The 25,818-nt window shown below is 32.5% G+C and overlaps 4 protein-coding genes across 12 annotated transcripts; 1 reads left to right on the top strand and 3 right to left on the bottom strand.

The window, feature by feature from the left end:
- Positions 1-101: 101 nt before the first annotated feature.
- On the bottom strand, positions 102-1,948 carry LOC123193009 (cysteine proteinase inhibitor 12-like). Its single transcript, XM_044605755.1, has 4 exons — positions 1,781-1,948; positions 892-1,114; positions 503-648; positions 102-396 (listed from the first exon to the last, which is right to left on the bottom strand). The coding sequence occupies exons 1-4, from the start codon at positions 1,880-1,882 to the stop codon at positions 259-261; spliced, it is 609 nt and encodes a 202-aa protein (XP_044461690.1). The 5' UTR covers positions 1,883-1,948; the 3' UTR covers positions 102-258.
- A 1,120-nt stretch (positions 1,949-3,068) lies between these two features.
- Positions 3,069-9,435, bottom strand: LOC123193567 (probable cytochrome P450 313a4). 4 transcript variants are annotated; one of them, XM_044606603.1, is made up of 7 exons: positions 8,959-9,431; positions 8,572-8,771; positions 7,510-8,154; positions 6,646-6,796; positions 4,884-5,051; positions 4,378-4,547; positions 3,069-3,746 (listed from the first exon to the last, which is right to left on the bottom strand). In XM_044606603.1, exons 1-7 carry the CDS (start codon positions 9,161-9,163, stop codon positions 3,639-3,641), a joined length of 1,647 nt encoding a protein of 548 aa, XP_044462538.1. In that variant the 5' UTR covers positions 9,164-9,431; the 3' UTR covers positions 3,069-3,638. The 4 variants fall into 4 exon arrangements, 3 of the variants coding, with proteins under 3 accessions (XP_044462538.1, XP_044462536.1, XP_044462537.1); XR_006497102.1 differs by having other exon boundaries at positions 4,876-5,051; positions 8,959-9,434; XM_044606601.1 differs by lacking the exon at positions 4,884-5,051.
- Positions 9,436-10,395: 960 nt separating this feature from the next.
- Positions 10,396-16,484, top strand: LOC123193298 (vacuolar protein sorting-associated protein 25-like). 6 transcript variants are annotated; one of them, XM_044606184.1, is made up of 8 exons: positions 10,396-10,659; positions 11,149-11,224; positions 11,897-12,036; positions 14,777-14,830; positions 14,955-15,043; positions 15,135-15,210; positions 15,388-15,511; positions 16,154-16,484. In XM_044606184.1, the coding sequence occupies exons 1-7, from the start codon at positions 10,656-10,658 to the stop codon at positions 15,507-15,509; spliced, it is 561 nt and encodes a 186-aa protein (XP_044462119.1). In that variant the 5' UTR covers positions 10,396-10,655; the 3' UTR covers positions 15,510-15,511; positions 16,154-16,484. The 6 variants fall into 6 exon arrangements, with proteins under 6 accessions (XP_044462119.1, XP_044462118.1, XP_044462123.1 ...); XM_044606183.1 differs by lacking the exon at positions 16,154-16,484 and having other exon boundaries at positions 10,397-10,659; positions 15,388-15,699; XM_044606188.1 differs by lacking the exon at positions 16,154-16,484 and having other exon boundaries at positions 10,398-10,639; positions 15,388-15,699.
- A 7,070-nt stretch (positions 16,485-23,554) lies between these two features.
- Positions 23,555-25,818, bottom strand: LOC123192520 (WAT1-related protein At5g07050-like). The gene is made up of 7 exons (XM_044605102.1): positions 25,503-25,818; positions 25,341-25,403; positions 25,144-25,260; positions 24,789-25,044; positions 24,545-24,706; positions 24,301-24,452; positions 23,555-24,029 (listed from the first exon to the last, which is right to left on the bottom strand). The coding sequence occupies exons 1-7, from the start codon at positions 25,703-25,705 to the stop codon at positions 23,762-23,764; spliced, it is 1,221 nt and encodes a 406-aa protein (XP_044461037.1). The 5' UTR covers positions 25,706-25,818; the 3' UTR covers positions 23,555-23,761.

The raw sequence follows: 25,818 nt of genomic DNA, 5'->3' as shown, positions 1-25,818 counted from the left end.
GTTTTACGGGAAGAACAAAATGCTGGTTATTGCTAGAACCGGAGTGTTGGCTCAAGTTCCAAATTTTTTATGGATTTTTTTTTTTTTTTCAAACCAGGCTATAATTTGAAGGTGACTAGCAATAGCTGTGCCATTTTGCCAAATATTTAATTTGAAGTTGAAACATAGTACAGATTTTATGTAAGTTGCACATCAACTCAAACAGAAATCCCAAACGAGACAACCGGTGTTGTGTCATGTACCGGCTAACGCAAAGCTTCAAGAGTGATCCTGTTCCATCTGATTGAGATGGAAGGTTCCCCCAGTCTTCTTGTGTACCTCCACCTTGAACTTCTCCTCCTTGTCTCCCCTCTTCACTTTCAAAAGCATGTTAAACTTAGCAAGATCTTCTATTACCTGTGTAAGAATATGAACAACAATACTAGTAAGCTTCTTAAAACTCCAAAATCCAGCGATGATATGAGAAAGATTCAACAGAAAACTTAAAGAATGAAGTATTTACCTCAGCTTTTGCATGAACGATCTCCTGAAGCACATAGGGGAAGAGGGAATTGGACCTTTGCTGAATGGATTGAACAGCATGATTAGCTGCATCCTGAACAGCAGGATCATGAGCTGGTACTTCTCGCCATCCAGGTCCATGGCAATCTAATTTACAAAGCACAAATCAGCAAGAGCAAAATGCATTTGACCTTTAGCAATTAACTAAAAAAGATGCATTCATTCTTTGCTCTGAACAAACTCAACCCACAATACTGCATTGAGGATATATGCATGATGCCTCACTTCAAACAAAAGCTAATGCTTTTTAAAAAATTCCAATTTTTGTTTATTAGAACTAAAGTTTCCGAACAAAAATGGCAGCATATATTCGAAGTAGAAGTGAATCACCTTTCTTACAACCGAGATCAGAAGAGGTAAATGCGGGAGGGGAATCGCCAACGTGCTTAAATTCCTGTAAATCTTTGAAATTCATCCATGGCTTCACCCAAACCTTTGCTTCATAAAGTTTCTTCTTCCCTGCTTCAATAGCCTCGATGGTAAGATGATGCAAAGTACCAGCCACCACCTGCTCTTGCGCCTTCACCACTCTCGCGAACTCAAGCACCGCATTCTTCATCCACAATCAAAACGAAATCAGCCAAAACTTTAAGCATTGCCCAGTAATTAAATATAGTAGCCATATTTTCACCACTGACAATCAACAATTAGGCAACTGCATCAAAATTTATGAGTTAATCACTTAATGCGGAAAATATTGACATAGTCACAATGGCCGAGATACGTAGAGCCTTGGGGTGTCATAAAATTTCCTAAACTTTACATAGAAACTTTCTCAAATCCCTATAAATTCAGTTTTTCTCACTTCCCCCAAGTTTTGAACTTAACACTTTGGACCCAATTCCCAATATATGTAAACTTCCTACAGTGTTTGTGGCCATTCTACAGATTAAAGAATAAATTTTGTTCCCCCCCGGAAAATTTTTATCCCGATCAATTCACTTTTTGACCTTTAAAACACCCCAAGTTTTGGACTTCAACACTTTGGACCTATGAATGTCACCGCCGATTGTTATGGAGCCCAACAAAGATTACATGTTGGCCAAGAACAAATCTTATGACTCCGTCCGTGCGGAGAAATTTCCAAAACTTCAGTTGGTTATTTCGAAACCTTCAATAGTTCAATGTGACAATTTCCAGTGATTTTATTTTTCTTTCTACTTTCCATATACAAAGCAAAAATAAGTAAACCAAAAATTGAAAAGAAAAAACGAGAAACCTGTTTCTTGTTGTGTTCTTGGACGGCGAAACGACCGAGTTCGTCAATTTCGACGCTGTTCTCGGCGCCACGTGATTCCTGCAGACCGCCAAGCATGGCCATTATTCAAATTCTTAGAAGGAAGAAAAAATGAAGAGGATGGGTAAGAAATTGGTTTTCTTCTTTTATGCCGTTCTGAGGAAATTTATATAGATTTCGTTGTGGTCTGTATTTTTTGACACGGATCTTTAGATCTTGACACGTTTCGTGTACTTGGCAATCTACGGTCACGGGTTTGCTTAGTGAGTAAGCTAAGTGGGAATGCGGGGGATTAATTTAATTTAGAGACTTAAAAGGATAAGATTCTAATATTATTTTTCAATTGCAAGGTTTTGTCGATATTTCAAGAAAATCTTGCATATAGATAGATATATAAATAATATATGAAAATATAATTAAATAATTTTAAATTATAAATAATAATATATTTTTTATATATAAAAAAATTTATAACATAACATTACTTTTGTTATTTTGCATAGTCGTATTAGATATTTAATTTATAATTATCAATATCTTATAATATATAATATATATTATATGATATATTAAATTAATATAATACAATAAATATATTATATAATATACATCTGATAATACAATATATATTATTAATACAAATCAATATACTTTTTAAATGAAATAATAATATAATAAAAATGTATATAAAAAAATTTTAATTTTTAAAGATGTTTAAAATATTTTTGAAAATAATAATATATCAATTAAATTTTCATTTAAAAATTGTATTATACAATATGATACGATACTTAATACACAATAAAAAAATTAAACTTTTAATACATAATACAATATATGATTTGAGCACTATGATTTACTCTCGTCCACTTTTATAATTTGCACACCTCCTAATTAAACATTATAGTGCTCACAAGAAAAATTACCAATAATAAAAAAAAAAAACCTACTCCCTACGTCTACCTATCACTCCACCCTCATTTTCCAAGTTTGGCATACACGGTTTAGGATAAAAAATAAAATTATTGTTTTAGGAGGAGAAACCTCAAATTTCCCCATTTTTAATTAAAATCAAATCTTCGAAAACATGTTCAACGTCGATAGTCAAATATAACTATAACGACAAATTACATATATTTTAACTAAACTCATAATTATTATATCAGGTAAATCAAGATACAACGGTTCAAACTTAGACTTTTTTTATTAAATTTTAATGTTTTACTATTTTTACTAACTCCTACTGTTAATGACATATATATAGATTCTCTTCAATAATACTTATCAATCTTTTTTCTTCCACAATTCAAAAAATAATATCTGTTTTTACACACAATCACCACCAAATCCAAAACTATATCAATTTCACAACATAAATTGCTAAAATCTCCACTTCCCATTACAATTAACTGCAATACCAAACTAACCCTTACCCAAAGTTTATGCAAATTTTATTTCACAAAGCAACTAGCACAAGTAGTGTTATACATATGATTCAGTGACAATATGAGACCCAACTTCCAGTGCTGGAGAGAAAAAAGTTGGAAGAAAGTCTTTCTTACGTTCAAAGATGGGAAAGAAAACCATATCTATATATATATATATATATAAATAGGCTCAAAGTGCTTAAAAAACAAGTTTAAAAAGCAGGGAGGGAATGAAAAAATGAGTCACAAAAGTGCACTCATGCAACATGATCCCCCCATAACAGCTAATGAACCTAAAACACAAAACCTTCCCCATCAGGAAAAATGACTTCATCAAAAACCTGGGATTTCATTAACAAATGATTTAATAATGACAGAGTGACAAACCCTAAAGCGTGTGTGCTTTGTCAGTTTTAGGTACTTCTTCGCACAAAAAGTACCTCTGGACTGGTAAAAAGTTGGTAGACACAATTGTTCAATGTTGGTTTCGGGTTATTCTCCGACCCTGGCTGCAGCCTTATCTGTTACACATTGATTTAAACAAAGAACAGTTAGATTTCTAAATAAAAGATTACAACAAAAAGAGTGTATAATATTGAAGATTTTCGAAACTGAAATCATAACTTAAATCTGAAGTTTGGAACTTAATTAGATGTTTTTTTAACTGGCTAAATATTTGGGCCACAAAATCACCAAAATTTTTCTAATAAAGACAGTGCCAGTTGAATTAATAGTTGATAAAAAGACCATACCAGTGGTGCCCTCAAAGTGGCATAAATCTATTGAGAACGATTAATTTTACAGGTTTACAAAGGAAGTGATGACAGCATTCCATACCAAGATTGGTGTCCCAAAAAATACTGAGTAAAGAGAAACTGACCCCCGAAGAAAACCCACAATACTATTCACCGAACAACTAATAAGAAAAAAATTATCCTAAAAGGAAGACAAACACAAGGAACTCTCTCAATTTCATCCCTTCTATGAGAAGTGAGGTGCCAAGCAATAAATATTATAGGAGCATATTATCAAACCCTAACTTTTGTATGACAACCTGTAAGGCTAAGCACTGAGAGCAAAGTTTAATGAAGGAGAAAAAGTTGCAAAATATTTATATAAGTGACAAAAGACTAAAAAAATACTAGCACAAACCTCATAGCATTCAAGCAATGATGCAAATAAAGTAGCAACTCCATGAATAACAAATTTCTGGCCAACACAAGCACGACTGCCAGAGCCAAAGGGAAGAAATGCTGCATTGTCATTTGGATCCTTCAAAACAAATGAGGTGTCTCTTGGATCCACATCCTCCTCTAGGGCACCTGTGAACAATCATAAAATATGACAAATCTTCAACTTACCATCATACAGATTGGACAGTAGGAGTAACTGAAACACAGACCTAGAATGATCTCTACAAGCAGAAACAGCTGTTCGTACATGTGACAACACTATCTTACAACGATATAACATTCACAGTTCCAGAACAAAGCATATTTACATAATACAAGTGTGATTACATCACGCTACCATATAACAGGGTATGCCCTGACCAGCACTAAACTACAGCCATCTAACATAGTTAAGACCACATGATTGACATATTATGTAGAAAGAAACCTTTAGGTTAGAAATGGGAAAGAGTAAAACCTGTCAACGATTTATTGCACACTTCATTAGATTGCTTTCTGATCTCTGACAAAAAAGGTATGGATTAAATTGGCCAGAATCACTTCCCCAACTACACTTGTCTGTCTGTACCAACTGTACAGGTACAACCAGCACGGCTCCACCAGGAATGATTACACCATTTTTAAGAGTCAAATCTTGGAGTAAAGAGAAGGGGGAGGGGGGGTGTGGGGGAGAGGAAGAAACAGTCAGTTACACAATTAAAGTCATTAGGATGTTAGCATAAGCAACGATGAAGTAAAGCAATGGTCACATTTGTAGAGTAAGACAAAAGTTTGAAGCAGGTGATTCAGACAAATCCAAGAGATTTTAGCAAACAAAGACAAAAAGAGAATATTAATGGATATTAGCTGTAAGAATCCAGAGATTGATTAAAACTGTACCAGGTATCCACTGAACAGATAAAATCTAAATATATCATGCTAAGTTTACGTGGCAGGTAGCTAATCTATAAAGTTCACTCATGATCAGATAGAAAGATAAACTCTTTTAACACTTGATGCTGGAAAATAAGGAGACCCAAGTTCTAGCGGATGAATCAATTCCACAAGACAAAAACGTAAATCCACGAGAAAAAGTTCTTGAATCAACGAGAATATAGTGTTTACAAATTAAGTGAAAATATAACTTAAAACACATTCCTAAAGATGAGAGCTAACAAACCCATTTATAGCAAACTAACTAGAAAAAAACAAATCATACAATGATAATAGATATCTTGAAGCAAAACAGCTCCAAAAAGGCTCCAATAAAAAGAATAAGTTAGTGAAATAACATTTCTAATGTTTCTATCCTACATTAGAACTAAAGACTAGAAGTCACCTCTTTTTCCCATGCTCAAAACGTGCAACCTCCAGAGATTTTGACCAACACAACATTAAACACCCTTGCAACATGGACACTTTTTCTTCCTTACTAAAAAGCATCTCTGAAAAACACACAAAACTGCACGCACCACTGAACAAAAACAAAAATTGGAGGACTTTTCAAAAATAATTTTCTGAACATAGTGAAGGAATAGAAAGGGAAAGAGCAAAGGTCTTGTTACAATTCAGTTTCAAAAAGAGCTAACAGAACATCAGGTAGATAATCTGCAACAGTGGAGTAAACATTTAATCATTTTTATCTTCACTTCCTTGAGCCTCAAAGTTTTGAAATCATCTTTTTAAGACAGCAAGCTATTACAAACTGCAACAGAATTTTATATTTCCCTATTCCTAGAGATTTTGTGTGCATTTGGTGGGACAAAAGGGCTAAAGTATTGTGGAGTAACTTGGGACAGTTGTTAAGTAGGCATCTTTATGGATGTCTGTAACAAAAGAATTCCAGATGCCTTTATATTTCATACTGGAAAACTGGGAGGGCTGTTAACAAATAGAAAATTACTGTGCAGAAAATTTGACCAAACCCATTGAATAATGTGGATTTCTACTCAAATATTTCACCAGCCAAAAAGGATGAAAATCAACAAGCCTGTAGGGAGTTTCAGCCCAGTCAATCTACTTTCAGCCTGAATTGCAGCCTTTTTTATAAGAATCAAATTTTTGTATCCTATGGGTAAAAAAATTGAAAATCATATGTTTCATGTGGCACAAATAGATGAGAATCATTTGCAAATTAAATGTCCATATTCACATCTGTGCATCCAACAGCAGAAAATGACTCCAAATAGAAAAAGGTATTGGGCAAAATGTTCCAAATTAAGCAACGACCAAGTAAGCAATGCCTCACCATGTTTCAGAGAGCATCTCTGTAACAAAGGTCCAGCAGGCAGGAGACGAGAAGATTCATAAACAGTTGCCAATAATAAGAGCATCTTGTCAACACTTTGTTGTTCTTGCTTCACAGACCCCTTCCGTGCCATAATTATCTCCTTATATATCTGCAAAAGTTTCATTTTAAACCAGCATAAAATACAATCCAACAGCCCAAATACAAAGGAATGTCTTCAAAAAGTAATGGTAATTGATATTAACATTATACATTGCAATCACAATCAAATCATGATATAGATCAACATGGAAATTCAGTATGTTATGTAACCAAAACCTCTGCAAACATAAACAAGAATGAGACAACCAGCTACAAATTTATATACACTGCATGCAAAGAGCCAGTCTTATTTTTATAATTTTTAATATATAATAAAACATAAGCACAGGGAGTCTAAAATGAAACCTTATAGAGGGATAAAATCTCAAATGACAATAAAAGGGAAAAGAAAGGCAGTTAATTATTGATCACCTAAATGCATATTACCGGACAATCGCCTTCATACCAGATATTGAATATGGAAAATTAGAGGCAAACAACAAGAACCACGCAACAGATGTAAATAAAAAAACAAACTGGTTCAAGCTGTATTAGAAAAGAATGCAGTATCTAGATGGATGTTATTAGACTCTAAGAAAATACAGGAATGGTCAGTGGCTCTAATGAACAAATCAAGTTTCGCAAAATATAAGGTTCAAGAATTTATATGCCTGAAGGTACACTTAATTGAGACCATTATCAATTTAAATAAGACTAGTTTTTAGTTCTGACACTATGAATATGAAGCAACATTCTATTTAAATGGGTAAGTTTGATGACTACCTTATCTTGTATCTCCTGATGTGTAGCAAGCCTTGCCAGGACATTAGCAATCAAACCTGTCATCGTTAAGTATCCATGAAACATCACACCCATAAGATTTGCACATGGTTCTTCTCTGACATTAAGTCTCCCAATAAGCCCTTGTGAGAATAAGTTATCAGGTACAGGAACATCAGAACAAGATGGTCCACCTAGTGCAGTTTCCATTCCAGTTTTTGAGGTTTCATTATCAGAGCTTTGATCCAAATGGAAAAATAGCTTGCAGTTTTTGCGGCATTGCTTAATGATGTCTTGAGTTAAACATTTCAATCTTGTGCAGATATGCTGGTATCTCCAAAATCCACGTTTCCAGTAGGGAGTAACACTATAAGAGGCCCAAAAGCAAGTATCCTTAGCAATTTTCTTGAGAAGCTCCTCATATACAGTTGCCTTGGACCAAGCCAAAAAAGCATCTCCAAAAATTGTGGCTCCCAACATAGTAAGAGCCATTTTTTGAGAAATAACTCCACAATCACTACTTCCTTTGACCATGATCCCATGTATTCTATCCATGACAGAGTCCACAACCCTTGTAGGAATTACATTTTCTGTCTCAAGCAACCTTCCATTCAACTCCAACGCTAATGATTCTCGTCTCTTTTGTACCTACAAATAGTTAAAGCAAACAAAATATCACTCATTACTACATAGATAAAAAAACTACTTCAAATATTAAAATGGACAAACACTTAAGAATTTAAGAGTTATCCTGTTAAGAAATCTGAGTACCCATCACTACATGCTAGATTAATGATATTAATCTAAAAACTGATAATTTAAAGATTTGAAATTGGAACATCCCGAACATGCCGAATTAGTTTTGATCAAATGAGCTGTTTCACAAGCTTTCTTGAAATTAGTTTTGATGAAAAATATTCTAATGATAACTCATGCCTTGAATTATCAGAATCAGAAAGTATAATTCCAACAAGTTGATTCATTAAATCAAATGCTTAGCCTGCAATCAAACAAAATCAACCCCTTAACTACCTCAAGAAACACTTATATTCATAGATCATCCACCTTATCAAAAGAGGAAGCGAATAGGCTGGACTGTCCAAAGGCCAAACTGAAAGCCCTTCCAGTCAAAGGCAATTTATCCTTAGCCTTTAAAAGCATCTCTTTGATAAGCACAGGCTCGTTAATAGACACCAATAATTTAGTTGGACCCAACCAAAGCTTGACAACCGATCCATACTTATCATGCGATTGTGACAAAACCTCTGCCCAAAAAAAAAAAAAAAAAGCGCTATTGATAAGGCTCTTCATTAAAAAAATAAAAAAACCCATATCATCTAATCTAAACACAGTCCCAAATCAAGAATGGGATTCTGACAAAACCTCTGCAACAAAATAATAACCACAAAACACCTATAATCATCCAAAAACACACTCAGAGATCACACTCACCAGTGAGACTCCGACGAGAATGGAGATCAGAATGGCCATAAAAGGAAGAACAAGGCGGACCCGGAATGGACTTAGCCTGAAACCAAAGAGTGAACAATTTTATAACTTTTTTCAACAAAAGGAAAGTGACTGTGATGAGAGATATCCAAAGAAAGGCGTTGAGTTCCCACTGAGCATAATCCTTCAACAAAATCGAAGAACTCATAGTTGTTTCGTGTTAGACTTTCATTTGGGTAATGAGTTGTGTAATGGGATAGCTGGCTTGGCTTGGCTTGGCTTGTGTCGTGAAGGTTGTGAAAATTAATAATGGTGAAAGGTGCGTGCCACGTAGATGTCAGGTGGGCTTATCTCTTCAACTATATTACACAAAGGTCTCCGGTCTCCCATGTTACGGGGAAGCTCATAAATGGGGACGGACGTTACCACATTTATTAAAGCTGTCAATGCGGTGGGCGCGCAACCCAGTCAGCCAACCGCTTTGAGGACACTTCTCTACTCAGAGTTATGGAATGATAAAAGAGATAACGCCATGTGAAAATATCTAAAGAAAAATTAACTTTGTTTTCCCATAAAAATTATTACCGAAATTATTAATTATAAATAATTATAAATAAAAAATAATATGAAAGTGGTCATTTTTTTGACCAGCTAACTTAGACATTGTAATTTACAACACCTTAAGCTATATATTTTTTCTAAGTTTATTTAAAAAAAAACTAATCTAATTAACTAAATTTCAATCAAAATTAATTTGGTGTTTTAGTTTTATATTAACAAATTTTTAAATTGAAAGTTTTGAATTTCTTTGTTATTTGAGATCAACAACAATATAATTTTTTTCTCTACTAAATTGAGAATGCGAAAAAGCATTATAACTTAGTCGAATAAAATTACAATATCTTCATTGTGAGAGTACAATCCTTTTCATTTGGAGCATCGTCATTATTTAGACAAAACTGATTTATCTAGATGACGTACAAAGAGTTTCAAAACTTTTTATCTTGATTTTATTTGATTTCTATTAAAGTTAGATATCATTGATTAGAGAAAAAACATCGAGAGAAAAACATTGTTAGAAGAGAAAGAGATCAGTTGTTATTCATTGGAAAATTGCTTACAAAATTTGAAACTTTAGGTAAAAAAAAATATATTTTTTAAAACTTAATTTAAAAAAAATTATTAATTTTATAAATTAAAATAGTAAAATCAAAATGATATAAATTCTTATTTTTTTAATATTATTGTGAAATAATGATTTTATTTTTAACATTAACTAAAAATTAATTTTTAAATAAGTATTTAGATTTTAAAAATTAAAAGATAAAACTTCCAGATTTTACTGTACCTCTTATGAGAATAAGTCTTTTGGCCTTTATATTATTTTTGAGGTTTAGACATTTCCGTTCCATTTTAATCAGCTTCTTTTTTAATTTTTCAAACTATAGCGGATATATAAAAAATTTTAAAATTAGCAAACACCCTCAAATTATTTGAACTTCAAAGAACCCTCAACCCCTTAAAAATTTATCAGCAACCAATTACGCGCGTCCTTCTTCCCTTCCCGGTCTCGATTTTACTCCGTAGAACCCATCCTGTCCTCGACATCTCATCCCCACACCTACAGATTGGATTGTTGCATCGTAAACACCATACCACACTGCGAAGGGGCCTACCTAATCGGGTAGATATAAGATATTATGGGTTTTCTTCTTTCATTATTTCCCCTCTTTTCTTTAGTTGTTTTTAAATGGTGTATGAGTTTTTCGTATTATTGATATTGGGTTTTTGTTTCGGTGATGAAAATCTTTGCAGCTGCACTGATTGATTCAATTTAAGTTTTCAAATGTTAAGGCTTTCTTTTTCCCTTGGTTTCTGATATTCTGTCATTGTAATTTATGAATCTGAGCAACAAAAAAAATTCGTTTGATGTAATTTACAATGAAACTAGAAATTTTAGATATGGGTTTAAGAATTGTACCTCTTTCAACTGAAGCATTCTAATATTCAGGAAATTTTAGTTCAAGGCGAAGTTGTGTGACTAGAATTTTATTTAATTTTTTCTGCAAGAGATGTTATAACAGTAGTTAGTCATTTTCCTTGTAAAGTCATTAGTTAAATTTTAAGGTTTTTTCTAGTGAATGTTTTGGTTCAATTTCTTCTTATTTTAACAAAACTTTTGTTGGTTCCAAGCATGCAGTTACAGAGATATGCAGCAATTGGGTGATTTCAAGCTTCCAGCTTTCTTCAATTATCCTCCATACTTTACGTATGCTCTTGCTTGATTTATATGACACTAAAGCACTAGCATTTTACTCTTTGGTTGCTGGATATTCAGACAGTGGTAAATACAAATAGGAATTTCTAGTGTATGTGAGAATAATATTATTAACTGATCTTGATCTCTTAATTATTTGTTAATGTGAATTACATTATTCAGAATCACTTTTTTTTGAGTGATATGATTTTAGCAACTAGCTTGTAAGATACCTACCATATTAATTTGGCAAATCATTTTGGATCAATCAGTTTAACCTTTAGAAGCAAGTTATATCATAATGGCATTTTAATTGTCTATCAATAAGTTTCATTCTCATTATTGATATCCTTATTGGTTGTGTCATAGACAAGCTTTAGAGTTTGACATTTGATCAAATCTTCTCAAAACTTCCCTTTACAAGAATTTGGTTAAATTGTTGGACAATATATATCCGAAGCTCTGGACATATCTATGAAGAAATGGCGCTAAGTAACTTAGAATTTTCATTTCACAGGAAAAGCAGTTTTCATTATAATACTGAACTTATATTTTTCTTTTAAAATATTTTTGTTTTTGTTTTTCCTGGTTCTTTTTGCCTGTTCAAGTTACCTTCTCGATTCTTATTTCACCTTCGGATGATCCATGTTCATTTTAACATATGTTTCTGTTGTTTGTTTTCAGTTTGCAACCAGTTAGAGACACTCGAGAGAAGCAGGTACAGCTTTGGAAGGAACTTATTCTTGATTACTGTAGAACTCAAAAAATATTTGTGATTGGACTGGAAGAAGAATTTCCACTCTTCTCGAATCCTGTGATTGAAAGTATGACCCCTTTTCTCACTAGGCTTAATTAAGTTATTGATAATCTTTCAAACTCTTTGTTACACTTGTTTCAATACCCTATGGAAGATTCTAATAGTCTTCAGGAACAGTTATTAGATTAAAATTTTTGCATGTATTTTTAACTCTGTACTTGGAAGGTACCCTTAATTGACAGCAGGCATGCTGTTATAAAGGACTATTGAGTATGGAGAGAAGAGGAGCTGCTTATTATATAAATTTCCTTAGCATTATTTATGGATTCCAACACATTTTAAACAGAATATTTCATGTTCATTCAATAAATTTAAAGTAATCTCTTCATTCATCATGCATAAGCTATGCAATGCTATTGTATGCATCTTCCCTCTTCGATTTTCCCTTCTTTGCGACTTGGAGGGAGATTGCTTACGAGGTAGCAATTATTAGTTTGTAAAAGCATTGTTTTAAGTCCTGATGAAGCTTTATAAGAATAATTTTTTCTTAGCTAGTCATTTATGCTTTGGAGTTGGTATGGTAAGTAGAAATTGGTGGTATATGATCCAGTTATTGATTCATAGTGTGCGAGACTCCAATTTTTTTTTTTTTTTTTTTTAAATTTTGGGCAAGAAGAGAAGGATTTTGAATGGTATAGGATAGATTTGAAGTCACTGGAAGGAGTATTTATGGCTTACACATGCATCTGGAATTGCAAAGTTGCATAGAACATAAGAGTGAGAAACTCTTATTCTCCAATCATAAATTTTGTGGGCTGCTTTCTCAGCCCTTTTCAAGGTGCCTTCTATTATCTTGATTACAGTTTTCTTACAGACTTAAGCTTGTCTTAACCTGTCTTTTATTGAATTTTAATCTGTGCAGTTGTGTTTAATGCTTTGTTTTCACATTATTTGTAGTCCTTATTTGAACCCCCTTTGATCATATGTGGAATAATTTCTGGGTGATTATTTTGTGATCTTTTATCTAGAATGTCATTTTAATATCCCATCATTCTGCATGCTGATGAGGCAATTACCATTGGTCCTAACATGCTATCCCTTGTCACACATCTGCTTTTTATCATGTTCCATTTCTGTGTGTCAACTGCAATGTCTGGTGGATGACCTGAGTGATTGGGTTAACTCATGAATAGTTTGTAAAGTGGCAAGCTCTGGAATTCCCAAGATAATGCTACCACTGTATACTTACACTGAATTATACTGCATATAAAATCTGGAGCTGGGGCTTTATTTGCTCCAATGTATTGTCCAGTGTTGATGGGGTCTCTCCTGAGTTGAAGTTATCATTGCTTGGAGGAAAGTACTTATCTTATGCTATCTTTTATGAAATTGCATGGAAGTAGATTGATTTTTGGTTTTTGGCCTACACTAAAGATTTCTGTCACCTTGAATTTCTATTAAGGGAATCAATGTTGTTTGTTGTATAAAATGGGGCAACCCTGTTATATTTACGATTTTGAGAATACCATATGACGAGAGATTTAGCATGAATGGATCAAGCCTTAAAGTTTATTTTCATTTCTTTAGTAATATTATGGTTATCTTATGAAGATTGATGCGATCTTTCTTTTTTGTATCAGTTTGATGTTTTGTTTAAAGGTCTTGGCTTTGATATCTTTCCTCTTATGGATAATAGGTTCTTGAGGTCTTTCTCATATAAGTTCTGTAAAATTCTATTGAAGGGCTATGATTTCATATATGTGAAAATTGTTAACATATAAAAATATGCAACAAAACTTTGCCTCTGTGCTCTCTCATTTTTTTAATTTATATTTCTTCCTCCTATCTGTTCTTTTAACTCATTTCCTGTGTCGCTCCCTTTCTTAACTTCTCGCAGCTTATTCATTACGTTCTTTCTCTCTTTTCTCTCATTTTCTCTCTTCCTCTGTTTATCTTCTTGTTTCACTGCATGAAAATTTCCTGATAATTCACGATTGGGATAAAAGGGAAATAGGAAGAATATAAATACTATTAAACTTGGAAGATGGTATATATTGATCAGTATATGGACCATACAGATCTTTTAGTAATCCATTAGAGATTCTAACTATTTATCTTATTTGTAAGATGGTGAAGCTTTTACTGCAATATACATGTTGTTCAATTACTTTTGAATATAATGAGGAGTGAAGTAATAGATGGTAATTGTAATTATATTCATCTTTAGTTAAAAAATTCATGTTCTTCAATAGCTGGTAGATCTTGTGAATGCAAGGGTTTGTCAATTATAAGTTTTCCCTCTTTGTTCACTATTGGCTCAGCCTGTATAGCAATGGTTTGCCCTTCCTTTGTAGGCCATGAAGGTTCATATTATTAATGGCATTGAATTATATATTTAATAGCTGGTGAAAATAAGCAGAAACTGTATTACAAAAGCAGTGAGTCACAGTAAATTTGAATATTGACAATTGGGGTGGATTCGAGTCAAGTCGAGTCTGAATAAGGGTCAACTTGAGTTTGACTTGAATCCATGATGCCTAACTCGAGCTTGTTCGAGCTGGTGTACAGTATCACCAGAAAGTTGTAAATGGGGTGAACAGATTGTTGGCCAGATGAATAGTATCGTTGGATGGGCAGACAAGCCAAGTTGCTGAGTTGGATTTCCAATTTGAGTTTAGCTACATGACCATCTTTGTGCTATATGATTGTTTACAATTTGTTCCTTTCTTTGATATGTTTCTCATCTCTTCTCATCTCTGCTTTATCTCTGCTGATATGTCATTATACTATGTGATTATATCATGCAGGATCTCTTAGTAATGAAGCCAGAGAAGTGTTTCTGTCGGCTTTAGTTTCAGAAGGTTTGTTCTGGTCTTTCCTGGTTGGACCTTTTCTTTTCCTCTAAATATTTTAGGCAATGTGAAGACTCCATGTAACTTCTATGCATTCAGCACATAATTTATTAATTGCCATTCTCTTTAACAGGACGAGCAGAATGGTTGGATAAAGGACATAGAAAATGCCTTATCCTCTGGCATCGGATTCAGGATTGGGCTGATATCATCTTAAGCTTTGTCAGTTATATGTGATTTTGATAAAATTTTTTGCCCTTGTTACCAGAATCATTGGTAGTTATTTCTGATATTCTTACATATGATTGACTAGGCAAAAGACAATGGGTTAGAGGATTCTGTTACCACATTGGAAGAAATACGTACAGGAATTGAATCTCGAGGGACAGGTTAATTAACTGCTCTTACTATTTCATTGCTATCTCTTTCTTTCTCTATTACAAATTCAATTCAGTTCTAATCATAATTTAACAGAAGTCAGGAATTTATTTGTTTTGCGTCTGGGAATTTCTTTGCATATTTGTTAATTGTTAATTTCTCTCTCTTCTTCTCTTCGTGTACCTCAGAGCTTCATGGGATGGATCGCACAGTACTGATGCGAGCTCTAAAACTACTGGAACATAAGGGGAAGCTTGCAATCTTCAAGGGCACTTCAGCGGACGATGAAGGCGTGAAATTCTCTGTGTAACTGTAATGTATCAATCATATCGATTCTTGGAAGTTTATTAACAGCATGTCACAGGCCAAGTCTTGCTGTTGTGGTTTGATCAATAATGTTAATATACCTAATTTTTATGAGACTCTGATACCAGTGTTCCAGAACATCCTAGCCTGTTGATCTAACTAACATGAATAAACATGTAGTTCATTCACAATAATCCTCTGGGCATCGGCATAATCTATCATACATTATCTAGTACTAGTCAGTTTAATATGGAGAATCAATAAATCGTTTTGATGTATATCGGAATCTCGGACATGTTAGTGTTTAAACAATTGCTGACAGAAATATCAATAGGTATGTAATTGGCTCCTAATGGAACAGCAGGTTTCATGCTCTTCTTAGTGAGTGGGTATAGCCTCGTCCTGCTCCAATATATAATTAGTTTTATTTTTTTAAATAAAGTTCAATTTTGGATGAAAAAGTATTGTTTAGACAAATTGGATTTGAACCCGAGCCGGCTTAATTACAATTCCGTTCTATCTGTTCTCTTGTTGTCCAATCTGTATCAATTCAAATAAGATTATATACATATTTTAGATAATGTTCAATTACATATCATGGACCCTGGCTAAAAGGTTTATCATATGTTTATCCTCTGGTCATTTCAGGAACAGAAACAGCTGCAAGAAGTAGCCGCAGGACAAAAGGCCATATATGGTTCGAAGCCTGCAATAACAAAGTCTTTGGATCAGTCTAACACCATGCTTGGAACTCCACCATGAAGCCACCATGGAATCTCTGGTGGGCACGATCCTAGAGAGAGCAGCAATGCCACAAATCAATCCCTTGAACTATGTTGCCCTCGCAGAAGATGATTCAGTCTTAGGGCGATTAGACTGCTGACTGGTGTAGGTGCTCATTTTGTTTCACCATTACTTTGTTGATATGTCATTGGAATACACAAATTCACTCTTGATGTCGAGGCTGAAATTTGGTCAAGTACTATAATCCTCTCAAAATCAGGACATTTTTTAAATTTTATTTTGATATATTAAACAAAATTATGAACAAAAAAAAATCAACATGTAATGCCCATGAATCAATTACAGAAGATGAATCTTCCGGTCCACTCCCTTGATTTTGATATGTTTTTCATATGATGAATAAAACTTGACAACAAAGAAAACAATAAAATTATCTACTCAATCTTAAGTATTTAATTAGATACACAAATGATATATTATACTGTAATTAGATAATTTTAAATTAATAATAAAATAATACTTAATAATATGATAATGTATCATCTAAGTACACGATTAAGTACTCAAAATTAAATATATATAACTTTGATTATTCATGCAAAAACTAGCGTTAACGTTTGAGGAAAGCCCCCCTTTGTTGAAAGATTAGTTGCCTAAATAGTCTTCTTTTTTAATCCAACTAGACCCAATTCATTTAGCGCAATTGAAATATGAATTTTACACTATTTATTTTGAATAGTATCATATACACAATTATTATACATAATTTTATATATAAATAATAAAGTATCATCATATAATTAGATAGTTAAAAATTAAAAATAAAATAATACTAAATCACATGATGATGTATCGTTATTTATATATAAAATTGTGTATATAATATTACTTTTACATTAATGGGTGTGTACATATTGATCATATAATAAGATTGTCCAAATGCAGAGAAACTTCAATTTATAAAATAATCTCCCAAAAGTTGAGCCATGCTTGAATTAAATGGCTTAATCAGTGTCTCCAATGATGAAGAAATAATGCTTTCATACATCTTATCCATTTCTTTAACAAAAAATGTGGCGAAATGCCCTGTGATGTACATAAAATCAATTAAAAAAAAAAAGGAAATCATGCAAATTAATCATTTAAAATTCGATGAGCTCACCAAGTCATTTTCAGGTCAGTAAAATTGTTGCCACCAAAGACCCATTTGCTTGGCTTAGTGGGCTAGGTCAGACTCCACTTATTTTTTTATTCAATATTTTATTTTAAATTATTTAGTGTTTAAAAAGTTATTGGTCATCCAACAACAGCACAAAAGGCAAATGAATTCCCCATCAAACAAGTTGAAATGTTTTGGCTCCTGTACAGATAAAACTTGCCACAATATAATGTATTTTTTTTATTTTTAATTTTGGAGTCCTTTGCACAATTGATGACATATGCTATGATACTAGAACTTGTTGTATATCACATCGAATAATATTATACATATCTATTTTGAATACACAAATAAATATATATTTATATGTATCATTATATGATTAGGTATTACTTTATTTTTAATTTAAAATCACTCAATTATATAATAATACATATAAATATATATCCATATGTATATGTAAAATGGATACGTATAATTTTATGAGTAATGTTATACGTATCTACTTTAGGCACATAAATGTATACACATTTATACGTGTCATTATATGATTAGATATTTTTTATCCTTAATTTAAAATCATTCAATTACATGATGACACATATATATATATATATATATATATATATATATATTTAAAATAAATATATATAATTTTATTATGATTTTATTAATACGATATCATATCATAATTCTACTAGTGTAATATCTTCATATTAATAGTTGAAAATTGGCCTATTAATGATTAATTAAATAGTTTAATTTTCAATTGAATATTTAAATTTATAGAGGGAAAATTTGTGGTAGAGATTCTACATATTCCAAATCAGATTATTTATTTAAAGCAAATTCAGAATCCACAAACCGGCAATAAAATAATGGAGTGGAAGGATAACTTAAAGGTCGAAGGTGCAAATAGAGTCATTCACCAGCATCAATATTTTATTAATCAATTATTCAACCATAGTTTGGGCTAATTATCTTCTTCTAATACATTTATTTATATAACTGTCAGAGAATCATCATCCATTTACTTATTGGAGACGTCCAGGAAGAAAATTGAATTGAATAGAATAATATCACAAATTAAAGCATAGTTTAGAGCATTACTTAAACATTATCTAACTATATATTATAATAAAATTAAAAGTGATAGTTACGCTTAAGAGTCTTGTACCCATTAAGTGTAACAATGGGATCCTACTCTTTGGATTTAATAGCTAATCATCATTAATTAAAGGGAAAAGGACTATTTCCCACCCAACTTTTAGCCCAATTTCAAACTCACACCCACGAGAGATGAAAAACTCAAACTTCCACCCATGACCAAACTATCATTCAAATTTTCAGTTAGGGACAAGGGTAAAATCATCATTTTATTTATAAACTTTAAAACTTTATCATTTCCCCCCTCCAAGTTTTAAAAACTAACACCTCAACCCATCCTCAAAGTTTGAAAAGTTTAGATTTCACCCCTAAGGTTTGCTTCCTTCTCTGGCCACCACTGACGGCCGATGCATTTCACCGATTTCCCATCTCCAGCTACAAAGGCTGACGAAGGACGATCTTTCGTCACCCAGATCTGGACGACGAAGCGTTGTCGAGATTTGGAAGAACAGACGAAGGACAATGTTTCATCATTCTTCGTCGTCGTGTTTGGACAACGTGACGAGCAACGAAGGACGATGAAGCGTCGTCCTTCGTTGTCTGGGTGGAGCGACGAAAAGATCTTCGTTGCATCGTGCGACGAGAAGATGAACATCTCTTTATCGTACCATCATCGTCGCACTAGGAGAAGGAGGAGGCTGGAGACGACGTCGGAAGATGAAGTTGAAGAATAGGGGTGAAACTACTATTTTTGAAAGTTATGAGGGGCAGTTGCGCTTTGAAAAATATGGAAACCTTAGGTTTGGAGGTGAAAATATTACTTTTCAAAGTTTAAAAACTTTAAGTAAAGGTGAAATGTTGGTTTCTAAAACTAAGGGGGGTGAAAAATAATAAACTTTATAACTTTTAATATAAACAATAAATTGTCTATTTTATCCCTCTCTTTAACAGAAAAAATTAACAGAAGTTTATCTATAGGTGAAAATAAGAGTTTTCCATCTCTCATAAATGTAGGTTTGAGAATAACCTAAAAGTTGGGTGGAAAATAGTTCTTTTCCCTTAATTAAATATGTGAAGAATCGTTTGTTCCATAATCAAGCAAACTCTCACCGTGCTCACGAGTTCATCTTAATTAATTGTTTTGAGTGGGTTTATACTATCCTTATATTATTATCTTATAGTAGAAGTCATCGGTTCATGGACGCATGGTTGATATTATATTTTTTCAAAGTATCGAAGATAAAACAAGTATGAAGTTAAAACATTAGTTATATTATAATACATAAAAAAAAAAATTAAAATGGCATAATATTATTATAAAAAGGTTAAATTAATTAATTTCTCATATTGTCTGATCAAATCACTTTGTTATGTACATATATCCCTTATATTTTATTATTTTTGCCCTAATTAATTAATTAATATAATTTTTTTAAATTAAAAAAATGGCAAAGCAAAGAAGGAGAAAAATCAAGAGGATGTTCAATGAACTAAGACATCAAGATCAATAAAGCTGGTAATTTTATGCAATACAAATTCCTCTTTGGCTTTCTTTAATTGATTTTTCTAAGAGAATAAGCAGCCAGAAGAAAAACTAAACAACTTACAAAGCTTCAAGAATATTAGAGAATGATAAATCAGTAAAACCATGTATATCCATTTTAAATACATAAATGGGTATATAATTAATATGTATTATTAAGTAATTAAATAATTTTAAATTAATAATAAAATAACATACAATTATATATATATATGTAAAAATAATTTCCTATAGCATTGTCCTTGATAAATAAGCTGTGTCTGTTTTCAAGAAGTCTTTCCTAACATATTAAATGATGTAAGGAAAGGAAGGAATATTTTTATATATATTTTTGGGCCATCGACAAGAAGAATGTGATTCTACAATATTGTTTAGACCTACAATTTATTTAAGGTCTTTTGTGCATGCTTCTAGATTTAGCTTTATTTGTATTTGATTTAATGGGATAATTGGTATGATGACGAGGATTAAAATTGTTATAATGGTTATGTATGAGATAGTGTGTGAGCAAATAATAAAGATGCAAGAGTTTAAGCTTATTTCTATTATTATGTTATTTATAATTCTTAAAAAAATGTTCCGATAAAGATTTGATAATATTGTATAAGAATAAAATAATTATATTAACTGCGAGATCTCGTTTTTATAGGATATAATTTTTTCCTCTATAATCATAAGATTGAATAAAAAGATAATCTCATAAATGTTGATAAGTTCAAATACTAAATAAAATTCTTCTTACAGTGATAAAACTTTTATCTTTATATTGATTTGATCTATTGATCATTATCCTTATAACTTGCCATTAGACAATTATTTTTTTACTGTTGATTCTTATGAGTTTGAATAAAGAGAAGTTTTCCCGTATAACATAAATATTATACGACGCAATTAAAAATCTTCAAAATATTCATCCTGCATCCATGATGTTCATTGTCGCACCTAGTGGAATCTCTCCCGATGCAAGTTTTGTTGTTGGATCCACCCTTAGTGTCGTCAATCAGTGTGAAAAGCTTGCCATGTTCACATTATTGATAAATAAGAATATAAAACTGTTTATAAGTTTTGAGTTCTTTTAATTAACCAAGTAAATGTATGTTGAGAGAAGAAAATTTTAATAAAAAACCCCAAAGCAAATTTGGGCAAGGTAATCCAAATACAGACATGATTGGTTTCTATTCTTACGATATCCCATATAACTTTTTGAAATAAAAAAGTTGACAAACATATAATCGTGTGGAATGAAGCAACGCTAAAGGCAATGAGATTCATTTTGATATTCTTTCCGATCAATAACACAAAAGCACAACTTGGCCACTCAAAATATGCTGCATTGGGGCATGAATATGATCCACCAACATGTTTCACAAAAATTATCCATTAATTTGATGATGTATATGTTCATACAGATACCTTGGTACTGTGCTTACGGGAATATGAATATGAATATGAATTTACTTTTATTAAAAGTATTATATGGGTCGGCAAGACAACTGCTCCTTTTACTATATGTACACATTACTATTGCTAAAATTCAAATATTATGAGGCTGATGCATGGCTCTTCTGATTCGATTTAGATTTTGGCTGCTAATTCGATCTAGATATTGCTGAGGAATATAATTTACATCACTGATTATTCAAAGATTATTAACAATGGAATAATGGGCTAAATTAACATTATTCAAATATTCATTAATATGTCAAAGCTCTTCTTGGAAAGTTGATAATCATCCATCCTTGTACATAAAATTAAAATAATTTGTAGGGCATTAGGGTTCAGGGGAACCTTTATTATAGTTTAATATTTATTAGAAAATTACTCTTTTAATAGTAATTCATATATATTCAAAAAGTGAAAGAGTATATTTTGAATTAACAAGAATTAGGATTATAAGATTCTTTTTATATAAGATTTCAGAGTGATAAATTGTTCACCGTTGTCAAAATACAATCTAGTCGTTAATTTCTAACTAAATAGCCTAGACTCACTGTTTATGGCCATTGGAGCTTCATGTGAAAGCAAGCTTAATACCATTGCATCATACTTCAAATCTAACCCATCCAATACACGATTAAAAAGTTTCTCATCAGAAATAACTTGTTCTCCTGCAGTCAACATCTCAACATAACCGTTCATCTTATGTAACTCCTTATACTTAGATCATTCTTTGTAGTATTGTGAAGCAAATTCTTTATGTGCAATAATTGTAACTTTTTTTTTTGGTAAGTAAATTTTATAAACAAAAAGAACCCAAAAGCAACAACCTAGGTTCGTCAGAAAAAAGGGGACAACAAACAAAAACTACAAGAGCAAAAGTATACAAGAGCTATACCTTTGGCTAAATACAAAAAAATTCTGCTTTTAATTGCTCGTGTTCCTATCTAAGATTCTACAAAGATGGGGCTCAAGAGTTGTAACTTTCATGCAACTAAAAATTCAATTTCTAGAGTTTTACATATTTCAACATGGTAGCAACATTTATAACTTGTCAATTTTATTCCACATCACAAATTCAGGATTAGCCATTTTAATAATGGTAATATTAGGTTAGTAGAAATGGAACCACACATGCAATTAATCCAACTAAGTTTTCTTTTATATCATGAGCTCCAATAATGAAAAGTATTTGTGATTTTCAGAATTTGTAGTTTGAACAAGTTAATTTTGTAGAAATAACTTATATATTGTAAGAGAACACTCAAGACAACGTTTAATTGTACTATATATTGAAATTGATTATTAAATCAGTTAAATTCTTTGATATTGTATATAATGAGAAATTAGAAGTTTTCATACTTTACAATATAAGTTATTATGACTCTGATTCTATTTAACAAATCAAACTAACGGATCACTGTCCGTTGTTGACAAAGCTACCCACATTACAAGCTAACGAGCATAATTTGTTGCCTTTGGACCATGTGATTTGCTATGCTAATTGCAACAAGCATCAAAATGTATGTATCAAGAATACCTCTGTGCCCCATGAATATATTTATAATTAATGAAATAATGAGATAGTGATTTTACATAATTCAGCAGCCGCATATGAATATATATACCCAAAGAGTTGGAAACAAACAAATTGAAAGAAAATTAAAAAGATAAAGCTAGCAGGCAATGAACTTTATCCTCCAATGGTGTCGTCCCAATTGGATCTCACTTTGGTATCATCTATCAATTCACATTAAGTTGGCAGGAATTATGGTTCAATTGAGATCAATTGAATGCAGCATCTGATTCTAATTGAAATGGATTCCAAGATCACAGCCACTCAGCATCACCAACTCCTAGTGGAATCTGCGTCACCTCTCATTCCAAGAGTTATTATTCTGGTGATCTAGATATGGCCAATTCACTGTAATAAAATGTGTTATTATGTGATTAGATATTTAATTGTATATTTCAAAATATGTATATATAATTTTATTAATAAAATAGACATCCATATGATTATCATTAAGTTACTATTGATAGATGGATGATATAATAATAGTTAAAAGAGATTTTAGAATTCATTAGATCTCCAATAGAATTTTTTTTTTTCAGAACAAAGTCCCTGAAATATTTAACACAAATTTAACACAACAAAAACACAAGAAAAACAAAGACCCGGGGCAATATCTATCTGAAACTTTGAGAAAATATAACCAAAGAAAAAAAGCCCTCCTCTGCCATTGTGATTAATTCAACTGTTCAATTATTTCTCTTGGTGGACTTTGGCTGCAGGCATGCAAATAGAAACTGATGAATCGAGCTTCATGTTGTTATTAGCTTCTGCCTTTTGTAATTCAACTTGATTTGCTTCAATATCTTCAATCATTGAAGCGGAATGCCCATTCCCATTCACTTGTTCTCCCTTTACGGGATCCAGAATCTGTTCGGCTAGAAATTCTTCTTTCTTTTCTTTGTGTTTGCCCCACAGCACGGAGTAGAGGCCTATTACTATCAGCAATGAGCCGATCGCACTGCACCCAGAGAAAGTAATTTATTTAGAGTCATAAAATTAAGAGCAATTTTATGGGTATCTTTAAAAAAAACAAATTGCTATATACTTGACATGATTTATCCCGTAATTAGATGTAATTTTATTTTTAATTTAAAACTACTCAATCAATTGATAATATACATATTAAATATATATCCATTTGTATAATCAAATGTCACAAGTTTTATTGTATAATTAATGGTTGAACCAGAAAATTGTATGTAAAGGTTAAAAATTTATTAATTAATTACCCTCCGAGATAAATATTCTCCGCCAGGATGAACGAGCCCAGAATGGCGACAATGATCATCATCAACGGGCTGAAAGCAGTGGCAAAAACAGGGCCTCTTTTCTTTATCACAAGCCCTTGAACATAGTACGAAATACTTGATGTCACAATGCCCTGTTCGATTGATCATCAGAATTGAGAGAGATTAAGCAACTTGTGACTCGAAAATGAGAAATAATCAAGATAGCAAAAGAATGAATAATTACAGCGTAGGCTGCGGCGAGGAGGTTCATGTCCCAGCCAATCTGCCACACTGAGAGCTTGTGCTCCATCACAAATGTCACCGCAATAGCTTGTAAAGTGCCCACGAAGCACACGAGCGTTGTGAGCGACAGCTGATGGTTTCTGTATGTCTCCAATGCTTTCGTCTGTGCAGTCATAAAAGTTAATTTTTGTCTTCTGGGTTTGATGGGTTGTTTCGAGCTATAAGTATGAATACAACTAGCTCACCTGTAAAACGAAGAGAGACGCCCAGGCGAAGGTAGCGATGATGAGAAGAATTGAACCGATGAACCATTCTCTGTCGGAGCTACCGGTGGAGGAAGAAGTGTTGGCGTAAGATTTATGAGGATGAATATGTTTGGTCCAAAAGAGTTCAACAATGGGTCCCTTGTATAAGGTCATCAACATTGCCCCAGCCACTGTCACTACAGTTCCCACAACCTTCGCTTGACACCTTATTTTCTTCAAATCCAGCTTCTCCATTCTACAGTAAATTCATTCAAAAACACAATCATCATAAGAAACACCAATTGATATGATAGAGATTGCTTTGATTAACTTCATATACGTTTTGTAATCTTACCGGAATATGACTGCCATAACAAACGTCATCGCCGGAAGCATGTTGCTCATGGCACATGAAAAAGTCGGAGAAGTAAATTTCAAACCGGCGTAATAGAAATTTTGGTCAATCACGGGCCTGTAATTCAATTAATGGAGTCAAATTTATATCAAATAAAATAGTTTTGTGTAAGTTTATATTCAGCAATATGAACGTACCCCAGAAGGGCAAGGGCAAAAATCTGCATGAAGACTTTAAATGTGATCTTTGGTTGAGCTTTTCTGGAATGAAAAAACAATCAGAAATAGTTCAGATTTTTGCTAGAATTTCATGGAGAAAACTAAAAGTGTACAAAAAAGGGAAAAGTTCTTTGATGGAACCTCTCGAGAAATATGGCGAAAGGAGCAATGACTGCTGTGGCAAAGGCGTGGCGATAGACCACAAGAACGTAGTGAGACATGCCGCGGTTTAATGAAACCTTAGTGATGATGTTCATGCCGGCATATCCGAACTGCAAAGAGATCATGGCGAAGTAAGGTTTAGAGTTCTCCAGGAAACTGCTGCAACATCTTAACTTCTCCATTTTGGTGAAGAAGAAATTGGAGTGACCAAGAGAGAAGAAATTGAAATTGAAATTGAAATGGAAGGAAGAGGAAGAAACAGCTGAAGATTGCTGTGCTTGCTTCCTAATCAAAA

The sequence above is a fragment of the Mangifera indica genome, chromosome 12 (assembly GCF_011075055.1).
Source record: "Mangifera indica cultivar Alphonso chromosome 12, CATAS_Mindica_2.1, whole genome shotgun sequence".
Taxonomy (NCBI): domain Eukaryota; kingdom Viridiplantae; phylum Streptophyta; class Magnoliopsida; order Sapindales; family Anacardiaceae; genus Mangifera; species Mangifera indica.
This window is presented reverse-complemented; position numbering and strand designations above follow the sequence as displayed.